At 45.5% G+C, this 14,680-nt stretch overlaps 1 protein-coding gene across 1 annotated transcript; it reads left to right on the forward strand.

Moving 5' to 3' along the window:
• The first annotated feature begins 8,038 nt into the window (after positions 1 to 8,038).
• Positions 8,039 to 14,429, forward strand: LOC136491570 (MYB-like transcription factor ODO1). Its single transcript, XM_066487878.1, has 2 exons — positions 8,039 to 8,313; positions 13,910 to 14,429. The coding sequence occupies exons 1-2, from the start codon at positions 8,039 to 8,041 to the stop codon at positions 14,421 to 14,423; spliced, it is 789 nt and encodes a 262-aa protein (XP_066343975.1). The 3' UTR covers positions 14,424 to 14,429.
• The last annotated feature ends 251 nt before the right edge of the window (positions 14,430 to 14,680 follow it).

Genomic DNA, 14,680 nt, shown 5'->3' on the forward strand with positions numbered 1-14,680 from the left:
ATATATAATTTTAGTGATATATGAGAACAACTAGTTTGTGCTAAGACTTTTATGAGTAGGTATATGTAATCAAAACATCGCCACTACACAAATTTCACATGCTTAGGTTTTATAGATTAATTATGACAAAAAAGACAAATTGCTAATGCAAGAAAACATGTGAGAGCAAGATAAATCTAAAACACACCACTTTCTGCAAGCACATGGTCATATTATGTATCAACATGACACAACAACATCATACCAAGGTAATGGAACCACCTTTTCCATTTTTGCATCTTTATAAAAATTATAATTTATTTAAAACCATTTATCAAGCAATAAACAAGTTAAATCAATAAATCAATCATACTACATCTAATGACCATGAAATTTTTGCCACAGCACCCACATATCATCAGTAGCCTACCATAAAAAGTTCACCGCAATTGGAGCACCGCAACTTTAGATATGAGAATAACAAGCAAAATATGCTAAAATTGCCTATTTAACAAGATTAAATCAAAACATTATAAAAACAGGTACAAAACTAGCATGTTTAATATTTTTATTAGCTAGATCATGTCATCACAAGATTAACACAACTGGAATTACCATTTTTGGACTTCTATAACTCAAGATATGCATCAGACAACTGAAAAGGATTTCTAAAAGCACTTTATAAGAATAAATAAAAACATCAGAAACTTTCTACTAACACATATCATATTATGACTCTACTGTGTATATCTACTCACAAGGATTCCAAAAGGTACTCATTTATCATTTTACGCTTTTTCTACAATTTATTATGATTTTCCAAAGTTTTCAGCCATAAAAGAAAAACAGATTTGCACCGAGGACCCCTGAACTTTCACGAAAATAGATTCCAGTGAACAGGTCCTTCTAGGCACTATTCAACTGAGTCACAGACTTTGTAGTTAGGCCCTCCCCTTTCATCGAATTCTTGCGCAAGGTCCTTGCCGTGAATCAGAGCAGAGGAGGCGCGGGAGCTCGCCAATGTCGGCTGGAGGAGGCTCGTCGGCGACGGTGGAGTGGCGAAGAAGCATCAGAGGACTGTCGCGCACCTATGGGTGGCCAAGGACGGCCATGAGGCGGGCCGTGGCGTCCTAGCCACGGGCACAGGAGCCCACAGCGGAGGCAGCTCCGGTGGTGGCGACCACGATGACGAATGCGGCCGAAAAAAGGGGTGCTACGGCAGTGCGGTGGCAAGGGTGCACCCGTAGAAGGTCTCAGCATGGCCGATGATGGCCCATGGTGGTGAGACCACGACAAAAGATGGTGGCGATGGAAACGACTCCGGCGGTCGAGGCTGTAGGTGACGGCATCAACCTGTGAGGCGGCACGACGGAGGCAGCGTGACACAAGGAAGGGGATGGCTAGGCTGGCTGGTGCAGACACGGTGCACAGCAGCTGCAGCGAGCTCAGCTCGGGAGTCAGCCATGGTGGGCGCGCTCTGGCGCGCGCGTGCGGCGCAGAGTGCGAGGGAGGAAGAGTGAGTGAGCTAGAGAGAGAGAGCTGAGGGCGCCCACTTTTAGAGGACACAGAGGCGTGGCAGGGAGGCAGGCACACACGGCAACGATGCTCGGCAATGGTGGGGGCGTGTTCGGCTGCATGGAGGACGCGTCGACATTTCCTCGGACAGGTGGCGTGCAGCGAAGTGGGCAAGTTGGGAGACGAATTGGGTTGGCTATGGGCCGATTTGGACATTGGGCCCAAAAGCAAAGTTGAAGCCCACCTGATGATCTACAAAACTCATTAAGGGTGCCTAGCTATTAGAGAAATAGATTAACAGGTAATTAAGCCTGAAGTTGACACTATTAGCGACTAATCAAGGATTAAGCCTTGCTCTACTTGAGCTCGAATTACTTGGGCAAAACGTGGTCAAATTGATTCCAACTTTTTGTATGTCCTTCTCCAAGATGTAATATTTGGATCAACTTGAGTTTCTTAACAAAAAATCTGAGAACACAAGATGCCAATCATCGTTGCCACTAAAATTTCCAGACAGCTAAATTTTCGAGATCCAAAACAGCACTGCATTCAAACTTGAGGCCACAGTTTGAGCTACTTAGGAGTTGAATCAGGGCTTGGTCCAAAAATAGAGTTTGTTCTACTCCACTCAAACTCCAACTTTTATTTAAGGTCTAACTCCATGTAAGGACTCCAAACAGTTGGTGAACACAGGTTAAAACCATATCATGAAAAAAATAATTTTAGCTATTCCCACACTTAGAAGCATTTTCTTGATATTTGCTCAACACTGAACCCTTCATGACTTTTGTTCATGAGTTGAATTAGAGTTGTTTGAGCAAGGTTGCAAGGTTTGGTCGACATCCCATGTTTCCCATTCACCTGATGAAGCAATTCAAGAAAGATTATAACTCATCATTTCATGTGACTTCTTGATTCCAAACTTCATAAAACTTTCCCACTGGTCAAGATGGATGTATGTTGATGTAATGTACATGAAACAAGCATGTTTAACATTACTCTTGCATAATCTTAACAAGGGCCCACATGTAAGCAAAGGCGTATTGTCTAAGTTCAAGTTGGGACTCAATTTCATAGATTGGACCTCAACACCTTCATCATCACTTCAAAATTATGAACTAGAGCTCTTGATTACCACTGAACTTGTTATGTTGGAGCTCAAACCCACTGCTTAACGGGTGACAAACACCTGGGGTGTTATAGGGCCTAACTCTAATTCTGACTCCAATAGGTAGACATTGCTGCGCCTCGCAATTCCCAAGCCAAAAGAGACCAGACCCAAAAATGTTAATGTAGTCCCATTTGTCCTCTTAATCTCTTCTACACCTAAAAAAACTCTAAAGTCATCATCTTCTCTTCTCTTCTCTGTCTCTACACCTGAAAAGGCTCTAAAGTCACATCTACCTGGTGATACCAAATCTTCATTCAAGCTCACGTGTCTGTGTCTGATACGAATCATACTCTACTCGGAGCTCACACGTCCACGTCCTACCGGATTTCAGTACAAAGACCTGAGACCACGTGCCCACATCCGATACGAAGTCCTCGGAGCTCACGTGTGCACATCTGATTATACTAAGATTAAATTCAAAAAATTATGACCCCCGATGCAACACACAAGCATAAATATTTAAACGAAAATGATACGGTGAGGACTGTCCATCCGTCCGGACGCCGTCTTCCCAAATAAAAAAACGTCCGGACAGTTGTCTTCCCAAATAAAAAATATCTCTCCCATTCTGTATCACGCGCTTGCCACAATCTCTGCTTTGCTTTCTCTGCCCCACGCTTGCCACAGGCTTCGCTCTGCTTCCTTTGCCCCATGGTCCTCGCCCGCCTACGAGACGCTAGGCTTTGCCGTTGGAGTCAGGCCTCCTTCCCGCCCCCACCCTCATCACTGTCGCCAGCGCCGACGTCCTCCTCATCACCTCCCCTACGGCTGGAGACGTTGAGGGCGTTGCAGCCATGCCATACTTTACATCTGCCTCAAGGCTCCTCATGCCCCAGTATTGGAAGAAGCTTGCATGGGGCCAAGTCAGTGGTGCTCTTTGCTCTGCAGTCTCCTAGCCCGCCCATCCAGCCGGTTATGGACTTCCTCAACGCGCCTGACCTGGTGGTTGCCGCCCACTAGAGTGCCGCGCCTGACATATTGCAAGTGTATATTTCAAGTGTTTCATATGTTTTAGAGGTATGTTGCAAGTGTTCCATGTGGATATTGCAAAAGTAGATTAGGATGTTGCATATGTTGCAACTATGTCAGAGGCATGTTGCAAGTGTTTGTTCAAAATGTTTCATCTATTTTTAAGCGTTTTTTATTTGGATATTACATATGTTTCACACATGTTGTAAGACTATGTTCCAATGGTTTCAGCTGTTTTCAGTCTTATGTTGCAGTAAGTGTTTTCATGTTGCAAGTGTTTTATCTGGATGTTGCATATGTTTTACACACATGTTCCAAGTGTATGTGCCAAATGTTTTATCTGCTTCAGACATATGTTGCATTCAAGTGTTTCATGATTCAGAGGTGTGTTCAGAGAGTCATGGGGACCCGGCCCGGCCGCCGAGGGATCGGGTGCGGCGAGCCAAGTGCCGGCAGTCAGGGCGCGTGGCGCGCCTGGGTCCCGCCTGCGTAGAGAGAGACAGAGAGGAGCGGGGTCGCTGGGAAGGAGCCACGGGCACAGCGACAGGGCGGGGTGCGTGTGAGGGGCGGGGTGAGGCGGACATGAGTGGGCTGCGTGGGCGTTCGGATGTCAAGCGCTAGCCACGCCCATATTAAAATAATGTGGCAAGATTGCACGTTAATAAACTAGGCAACACCTATAGAAGCGTGTTTAACTTTAGGGCCGATGAATCAGTTTATACCATGGGTTCTCTACATCAACTTGGCGCCTCTTTCTTGATCTCTACTTGGATTAAGCCAACCTGAATATTATATACCGGCTTGTTTTCCATTCCATTTTTCTTCAGAAAATTACCTCCTTTAAATATTTGCTTGGTTGACAAATTGGCTGTAGATGGCACGACTCCTTTCTTCATGTTGCCACTCTTGACATCAAATGACAGTGAAGCAAGATGTATAATTAAATGATTTTTGGTGTCATCAGCTGAAATATTGTGAGGGGTCTTGGACTTATCATTCTCGCCCTCTTAAAACAAAGCTGTCCTTGGCTTTGAGCCAATATCAAGCACCTCTAGATTCTTGTTTGCCACAAAGTTATTATTGTCTTTGTCCAACAAATCTGCACCTTTGAAAAGCCATGTCATATCTGAAGCTAAATTATCTTGCCCTGAAAAATTAGAGATAGAACCAAATTGGATTGACGATTTAATTGGCTCCTTGTAGCGAATCGCGGACTCACTAGCAGCAACAAGAGTAGGAATATTCACGTCAGCTAAGAGGTAATTGGAACTTCATAGAGCTCGAACTCGTTGAGAGCGATGATGTTCATCAAAAGGGAAGCGAGGCGTGGCGATGATTATTATCAAAAGGGTAGCGACAACGAGGTTGAGACGAGGAGCTAGCGAGGCGAGGTGGCGGTGGTTCGATCCGAGGGTTACTTAGGGTCGATAGGATCATGACCCTTTTGCCTCTCTTTTGTTCCAAGCCAGCCTGATTTGATCCATAGGCTAATTTTAGGTACCAAATGTTTTCATAATTGGGTCGATCCGAACCGCTTGTAGGCCTATGGTCATAACTTACCACACCATAGATTACTCATGCCATAGTTTTTTAAGACAGTTGTTTTGTTTACTGCCAGAACTATGGCACACCATACTTTTTTAGCATCATGTCCTGCACGTCATAGACTCATCTTCTCGCTATAACTAGATGATACCCCGCGCGTTGCTTCGGGAATAATCTTATGTTGTATATGAAAATTTATATAGAAAAAAGAATAGTACTATCTAACAACAACTATTTTATTGGCCCCCTTTTCTACAAACCACGCTAAAAACTTAACACGATTTAGGTAACAAATATGATAGGAAAAATAAAATAATATATGAAAGTCCATTATTTCGGTTATGTTATTTCCTTTTGTTAAAAAAATTGCACAACTGATGCCATGATTGCTAGTTGACCGTGTGGCAATGATCACAACACGGCTGCTGGAACTCTACTTGTATTTGGAAATATCCGTTAGCCAAATAGAAATAGGAGTGGAGGCCACAGTAGTTTTTCCTTATCCATCTGACCTCGCAAAAAAAAAAAACCGCTGTAAAAAAATAGAAAGAAATCAGCTAGCCAACGCACCGACGCGCTGGCAGCCTCTTCACTCGTTTCATCTCCCGCTCCCTCATCGTATCATCTGCCGCTCCGCGTCCGCCACATCCCGATCCAGAGCCGAACAGCTATCACCCTGCACCGGCGGAGAGGAGGCAACAACAATCAGGGACAATCATAGTCGTGTGCTTCTTGCCTTCTTGGTGTCGAACTCGTCGGCGGAGGAGGCAGGAGGCGGAGTGTGGGGCGGTGTCCGGGGGTAGACGGCGAGCGCCAGACGGTGGATCTCCCGCATGTTATCCCATGTGGCAACAGTTGCATCCTCCTCCGGTCCCTGCGCAACACACCCTCCTCCATCTTCCACTCCACAACCATGTCCATGCCAACGCCTATCATACGCATCTCCATGCCTCGTCGCGGCCGCTGCCCCCGCAGCATCGCTGGCCTCTCCCAAGGCACCACGGCAGGCGTCATCCTTACTGGTCTTCATGGCTGAGCACCTCGGTGTTGTGGTGATGCAGCCAGGGAGGCACGAAGGATTGGGGCTCATCTAGGTGAGTTTTAATTTATAGAAGGAAGACTGGTCTGCCAGTTTCAATGCGAACCTGCAGTGGGTGAGCATTTGTGGTAGTGGTGTAGGAGGTGAAACGTAAGGATAGATATTGACGTGACTGTTCAGTTTCGTGCCGCCTGAGCTGTGAATACGGATGGGAGGGGCATGGTTTCGGCTGCTGCATGACGTGGTGACGGTGGTGGGACCTTGGATGACGTGGCTTCACGGAATTATTTGAAAATTTATTAATGGAGTTCTCCTATTTAAGTATAGTAGATTGTGGATTCGATTTTGCTTGCGACACTTTCTATCGGTGTGGCAACCACAATTTGCTGAAGGTTAGACATGACAAACTAGAACATCACCCAAAAAGACCCTTAGTTTCCTAAGTTGCTAGAGGCCAGCTACTTGGACCATTTCACCAGAACTTGAGGTGACATGACGCCCTCAACAGGATGCACACCATGCTGCTGCGACAACTGCTCTAGAATTTGAAAAGGGCTTGTAAAAGCAAGTAAGTTAAAACAGAACTAAGTATTAGCACCAAATGCTTTTATTCCTTCAATTAATAAAACATGAAAAACATGATGTATAGTTGATCCTTCTGCCAACTGTAAGTGTAAGCGGTATGTGATAGCATCAACATGACAATGACTGGAAATGATACAGAGTGTCCAAAGGAAAGTTTCTGGTTAGCTCTACAAAAGACTGAATTCTGAATGTAAGGCTAAAGTTTGAGATAGACCAAATCACCCACTAATGCATTAAGTGTGACCTTTGTCGGCTTGAAGCTTTTGACGTTGTTAATTAAGATCGATGTTGATGTCGTTGCAACAATTGGATCATAAATATCCATTCTTGTAGGGCATGTTCGGAACGCGGGAAAATTTCCCTATTCTTGCATTTTTCCTATGAAATTGAACTGCCTGTAAAATTCCTACGCTACTCCTATGCAATTCCTGCATTCCAAACATGCCCGTAGATCAGGAACAACAAAAGTGTCCATGTGATCAATACCCAGATGACAAAGTCCATTACCGTATCATATAAAACTTCAAAAATAGTTTTAGAGCTGGCCAGTGTCTAGATCGATTTCTAGAGATGGTTGATGTTCCTATCTGCGCACGTCTAGAAATATCATCGATGAGCACAAGCTCACATATTCTACCCTTATAAGTATCCCTCAAAGATAGAGCCGATAGATTTAAGATTGATAGAGTCATCGTAGGTCCCTCATTATCGACGGGCATGTCTCCCACCACAGAAAAATAGTACACCTGACTCATGTCAAGTACTTAGGTGAACATGTTTCAACATAAGGAGTCTAACCAGCTGAGCTAAGTTTAGTTCATAAACTCGTTTGATATTATAGATTTTAACATGTTTTCCTATAAATTTGATTAACTCCCTTTTTTTTTTAAAAAAAAAGTTGACTTCGGAACTGTTGATACGGCTGAGCGAGCACCCATGACGTGGAGATACACGGACCATGAAGGATTGACTTGAGAGCCGCGTGCTACGCGTGCTCAAATTGCGGCTGGTCGTAGAAAAAATAAAGCAACATATATATAGTCTGCGCAAGTGATGGTGCTCTTAGGCGTGTGAACGACTTGACGACATGGAACAAGTTATGCGTTATTTCGTTTCGTACGGAGGATGATGCCGGCCAAGGCACTGGCATAAGATAGGGATGGATTAGACTAGCTAGTATAATTTGAGGGCATGATGGATTAGATTTTCGATAATGATACGCCCTGTCTAGACAGATGGACCCACCCGCGCGGCTCACCTACGCTGCACGCTGCGCACTGCTTCGCATAAACCCGCGTCACCCAGTCCACGTCACGCGCCCCCGCCCCACTCCGTGCTCGCTGCTGCTGCCCCACTCCGCTTCGCTCCCTCCTTCCCGTCGCACGCGCAGCCTACTCCCACCTGTCACGCTCGCCGCCTGCCCGGCTGAGCCAAAGCCGGTGCTAGTGGTGCTCACGCGCCGCCGCTCGCCACCAACTCCCACTCCGACGTCTAAAATCGACCAGCCCCGGCATCCCCTATGATGCAAAACACATGTTTGAAGTGTTTCAGATGCTTCAGATGTTTTATATGGATGTTGCAGTGATAGTTTTCGGATGTTGCACATGTTGCAATGATTATATACGTATATTGCAAGAATTTATTCAAAATGTTTCATCTGTTTCATATGCATGTTGCAAGTGTTTTATCTAAATGTTACATAAGTTGCAATGTTTATGTTGTAAGTGTGTTCCAAATGTTTTATCTGTTTCAGATGTATGTTGCTATTGTTTCATCTGAGTATTGCAAAAGTAGATCTGGATGTAGGGTTGTTGAGCGAGGAATGCGGGAGCCATGGCGGCTTCGATGTCGGGAGGAGGCACAGGCCATGTAGCGCCGGTGTGGGAGAGGCGGGGGAGTCATCCGAGCGCGTGGAAGAGGTGGGCGCGAAGCGGTGTGGAAGAGGCGGGGCGAGGCGCCGGTGTGGATGAGACCAGGGTGGAGTGGGCAGCTGAGCGGAAGGGAGTGGTTTGAACGCGGGCGGCGTGCGAATCTAAGAGACCAGGGCGGAGCAGGCGCAGCTAGACGCGCTCAACCGTCCAGACGTCCGAGCACTAGTATTTTCGTTCGATTTTTAGTGAGGCCATGGTTTCATTCAGCTCAGCCGCCCTTATGGAAAAAGGAGCAATAATACTTACGTTTTCCGATCTTTTTATATTTTATTTTGTTAATAGGGAATCATCATCTAGCAACAAATAGTGAATCATCAAGAATAGCATATCTGCCATATTTTATCACAAATATATACTCCCTCCGTTCCAAAAAGAATACAATTATAAGATTTGTGCCAGCCAAAGACGTTAATGTTTGATCAAATTTATAGTGAATTGTATTAACATTTATGTTTTCAACTAGGTTTACTATAAAAATATAATTCATAATTGATCTAATGGTACTTGTTTTGTATAAAAACTGTCCGTATTTTTTATATAATTTTAGTCAAACTTTAAATTGTTTCGCTCCTCGAAAAGTGTAAAATGCATTTTTTTGGGTGGAGGAGTACCACCGAAAAAGGTAGAACAAATAATCAATTAATGAATATATCAAACATGTTTGTGGATAATATAAGGTAGCGTTTGGTTTAGAGATAAGGTAGGACGGGACGGATCCATTCTAGTTTTCTGGGATGGGATGATTTCATCTTATTGTTTGGTTGTGGGGATAGAGTTGTTCGTGTTTTGTGTTTAGTAAGATGAATAGAGAGGAGAAGGATTGACGACAATTTTGGATCTGTTAGCAACTATATGAGTGGGCCCCAAATGTCAGTCAGGAGTCCTTCCTTTTCCTTAATTTCCACGCACGACATCTCTACTCCCTCCCTGGTCTGCTCCGCGCGCCCCCATTCGCCGCTCAGCCCTCGCTGGAGCTTGAGCTGAGGGCGCTATGCCGGCCGGCGCCGCCAGGAGCTAAGGTATGGCCTCCACCGCCATGGCCGTCCATCTCCCGAGCTCGTGAAGGGACCATAATGTCTAAGAGGGAGGGTGGTGAATTAGGCAACTTAAAATCTACTTTTAACTATGGTCTCTATTTTTCTCCTAGACAAAACATATGCAATAAATAATCAATCTAGATATGCAACTAAGTTTTTGCTATGTGTGTTGCTATATCTACCGCAAAAGAGTTATGCAACATAGGTTCTAATCCAATCACTAGTTTAGCTAAACTAGGAAAGTAAGCACATAACCTAGGTATGCAATAAGTAAAGTGGGAAGCTTAATTGAGATAGAGATGGAAACTTCCGTCGATGACTCTGGTATTTTTACCAAGGTATTGAGAAACTCACACGTCCCCCTAGTCCTCGTTGGAGCCCCTCACAAGGGCCAAGCTCTCGGTCGGGTAACTCCAGTTCATAGCCTCTGGGTCTTCCCCACACGCAAGTGGGTCTCCGAGATGGTCTCTCCTGGACCGCTCCTCACCGTCTTCACTATTGAGCTTCTGTCCAAACCGTCGCGGGCTTTGTTCCCTCTGGTACATGGTAGCAGCCGCACCACAAACGCGGTTGGTGTGATTTCGCAAGACTACAAGCCCCTCTAATGTACAAAATGGTGCGCGCAAGCACCAAGTGGTAAGAGGTATATAAACCTCACTAAACACTAGGCCTAAACTTAGAGCAAACGCATTAGCGGTAGTCTAACTAGCCTAAGCACTTTGCAAAAGCACATACATTAATCACCTAATATTTCCCTAAGCACTTTTGATGGGTTGCAAGTGGTATTGAATGGGGATAATTTTATCTTGGGAGATGGTCCGAGAAACTGAGGAAAGTGGATTATAAAGTTAGAGGAGGCATAGGTCCATAATGCCACATTATGGTGCCAGCTCAAAAGAGTCAATTTGGCTAACTAAAGGGCACTCCAATGATTGAAACTACACATAATTTTCATAGCGACCACATCAGAAAAAAAAACATTTATAAAATCTATCTTACATGGTGCAAGTTTCTTGGCTTAATAAATACGACCTTTTTTTTGCTTTCTTTCTTCCAACTCAATCTTCTTCCTTTCTGAGCAGTAGGTGTGAGCTCATGCTCACCATGGAGGAGCCTGTGCGGACAACGAGCGTGGGGGAGCCTCACAGCCAGCCTCCACCTCGCTATGGAGGGTCGCATGCTCGGCTGCTCGCATGCGTCGTCGACATGGAGCCCAATCTCGGTAGGAGAGCAGCATCGAGAGTGGCCTGGGTGGACGACAAGTGGCCTGGGCGGCGGTGATTGCAGGGGGCGCGGGCGAGCGTGGGTGAGCGAGCTTCCCCCGGTGGCTCGGGCGAGAGCGGCGGTGTGGGCCAGCGCAGAGGCGTGTGAGCAGAGCTCCAGCGTGGCGCCAGCTAGCATGGCAGTGCAGGCGAGCATGGCTAGCACAGCGGCGCGCGAGCAGAGCTGGTCCAGCGTGGCGCGAGCCAGCGCGGCGGCGCAGGCGAGCTCCCGTGGTGGCTCGGCCGAGCGCAGCTAGACGTGCGAGCTCTGACGGCGGTGCGGGCCAACGTAGCAGCACGTGCGAGCGAGGCCGGCGCGGCAACCGTGGCAGCGTGGGCCCCACCGAGATAGAAACCGGTGGTTTCTTCCCAACGCTGAAATCGGCATTTCTTCTTGCCTTGGGTGAAGAGTAGATGTGGTTTGTCTCTAAGAAACGATTTCATCTATTTTTCTTCTCTTTCTTCGTTAACCGAGCTGCCATGTCAACATGCATTTCGCTTAGGGCATGTACAATCCGCAGACGACAAGCCGTCTGTAAGTTTTTTTAGATGACTCAACAGACAGCTTGTACAATGGTGGTCTATTTCACTGTCTATAAATTATTTAATACTTGTATATAGCTAAGATCAAGTATGAATATGATTCATGCATCCTATTGTGTTGCTTGTCGATACAAAATAGCCTATTCAAGCGTTAGTTAATTGTTACAAATAAGAGAAACTAATTATTATTATCTGAAAATAATATAAAATTAACCATGACAATGAGCAGGGAGTACAGTTGGGGGTGAATCGCAAGATCTAGCCATGAAGCCGCTGCTGGTTCCTCGCTCGTGCTAGACATATGAAGGGTGCCGGAGACCGGCGCACTTCATCTGGAGGAGAAGCTGCAGGGCGGTCAAGCCCAGCAGCGCCCACGGCTGGAGGGTGGAGGCCCGGCGACGGCCTCGTGTGAAGGTCCGGCAGTGGCTGCTGCCCACCGAATATGCCTGCGAGCTGGAGAGGAGGCACGATTTTGGCGCAATCTTTCTCTCGCCCGCGTGTACAAGCTGATCCGCGTGTCGGCCACTGCGTCTCGGAGCACGAGCGCTTGCCATCGTCTCGCGAAGAGACGGCTCCATTCTCTTCCTTCATTTACCTGCTGCGAACGGGGGCGTTTTTTGCAATTTTCACATCATAGAGATGGCATCCGGAGGCCCGTTGTACGTGCCCTTAGTTGTTAAGTCAGTTAATAGAGATAAAACCACCATTAATGTACCTAAGGCATCAAGAAAAATGTTGCTTGCACAAAAATCGAGGTCGGCTAGCAAAACAATTAAACACGTTGCTTACTACAGTTTTTAGCTCAACAAGATAACACAGTGTTCAGAAAAAAAAATGTAAACATGCCGATAGAGATCAGTTTTGTGGCGGGAGGAAGAAAAAAATGCTCGATTGAGTTTTTCTCACGCTAAAACAACAATTGGAAGCACATGAGGGACACCTGAATATGTGACGAGTCTGAGAAAATAGGCAACCGGTGATAGGGAGTTGTCGGATTTTCGAACTCTGTACCAAAAGAGGTTTTATGGAAGCCAAACCGGTCAAAATATAGCCTACCAAAACTTGTAGTTTTTATGGGTATATAATGGAACTGGGTTTGAATTGGGGCCCAGTCAAAATTGCTCTATGAGGTCCGGCCTTGGGAACCGACTCTGTTTTTGGCCCAGCGATTCGGGCTTTGGATTCGGGCGTTTTTTGTTCAACTGGGAATGGGATGCCAACGATGGATGCCCTGAGCCCGTGTGCTAGGCGGGCCGCTCAAGGCTAGCCGGCATATACGTGAGCTCCAAGCAATCAGCAGACGAATACACAAATAAAATGGAGATGGATCAATGTCGACATGCAACCAGAAAATGGAATATTCTTGTTGGCCAACAATTTAACTGAGCGGCAGAACTGAACCCTTAAGGCCTCGTTCGTTTGCTGTGAATTCAATATCGGAGCAGATTTTTTCCAGCCCAGGAATGAAGTGGATACGTGCCTGTTACTCATTCCCTGCCATGTAACTATTCCCTGCCTATATTCCCCGCATGTAACTATTCCCTGCTTCATTCATCTGTTGTTCGGTTTGCAAGGGATTAAAAACAGGTATTGCTTGGGGCACTAACAGCAGATACCTGCCTGTTTTGGAGTGCTGCAAATACATCACATGAAATACATTGCAAATACATTGCAGCAAAAACAAGCTCTCACACATTGTAGCAAAATAAAATAAATAAATCTCCCATGTTTTGAAGTTCTTTATCTGCAAGTCTCTTATCATGCTCTCATACATGTAGAGATAATGGGCAGCAAAGAGTACCACAAATAATATGCAGCCACAGATAAAGGACATGCTAGCTACTACCAAAATTGACAAAAGGTGCACCAAAAGGCTGTCATGATCCACTCATGAAATCACAATCTTTTCTCACACAAACCATCACAAAGTGTACAAATCCAAAGCATAATTTAAACCAGTAGATAACTCGTCTAAGCCTACTCAAGTGTCCAGGCACTTTGTCCAATCAAATGTTTCTTATCATCGTTGCCTCCTCCCTGAAAATGACAACATGTTGTTTTACAAATTATTGGATAATTGAACGAAAATGAGTCGCAATCATGAAAATTAAGCAATATAATGGACAACAATAAAATGAAAAATTAAGCTGAGATATGCTCCTGTCATTTAGCAATATAATGAAAATTTGTAAATTTATGCAATTGCTTCAAATTCAGCTGGCCGAAACTTTAGTAAAAAGGGTTAGCTGCTCCTTTCTGCTCATGTGCTTTGTTCTCCAGAAACAAAATATTACAACCGCTTTGTGCGCTCCTAATGACTTAAACCTATGCAGATGGTCCAAGATTGCTGCCAAGTTACCTGGAGACAATGAGATCAAGAACCACTGGAACACGCACATCAAGAAGAAGCTCATCAAGATGGGCATCGACCCGGCCACACACCAGCCTCTAGCCAATTCTAAGGCAGCTTCCTCACAGTCCACAGTTACAGATGAATCTGCTAAATCCAGCGACTTCAGAGAAGAGCTGAGCTTGAAGGATGACAGCCATAGGGAGGTTCCGCTGTCCACTGATTCATCAGAGCAGTCTAGCTGGCCAGAGTCAGGCACCAACGGCTGTGATCAAGACCCTGAACTGCTGGTGAATTGGCTGTCAGAGACAGACCTGTCGATGGATGAGCCATGGCTGAATTTTATGAGCAGCAACGATGAACTTGGCAATGTCGAGGGGATGTTGCCATGGGATGGAACAACAGTCTGGCTGCTGGACTACCAAGACTTTGGCATGTACAGCTCGAACTCAGTCGACAATTCAATGTTCCACGCCTCAAATGGATCAAACTTCTAAAGACCGGAGAAAGACTGCCAATCAAAATAAGGAGGAAGACAGACTGCAAGTTTGAAGCGCACTGCACAGCTTCCAGTATAGAAAATAGATACAGTACTTACACTGAATAAGATTGTGAGAGAAGAGATAGGCATGGGGCATATTTAGACCCAAGAATAGTGATACCTTGCCCTTCAATGTAAGGGGTTTGTATTGGTAGAAACCTAATGTTTCTTGGTATGAGAAGCTGAAGAACTAGATTCAAATGCTCGAATCAT

Source organism: Miscanthus floridulus, chromosome 11 (assembly GCF_019320115.1).
Source record: "Miscanthus floridulus cultivar M001 chromosome 11, ASM1932011v1, whole genome shotgun sequence".
NCBI lineage: Eukaryota > Viridiplantae > Streptophyta > Magnoliopsida > Poales > Poaceae > Miscanthus > Miscanthus floridulus.

Coding starts and splice junctions, on each gene's coding strand:
- LOC136491570 (XM_066487878.1), top strand. CDS start 8,039: ATGGACCCACCCGCGCGGCTCACCTACGCTGCACGCTGCGCACTGCTT. Junction 8,314..13,909: donor TCTAAAATCGACCAGCCCCG/GCATCCCCTATG, acceptor AAACCTATGCAG/ATGGTCCAAGATTGCTGCCA.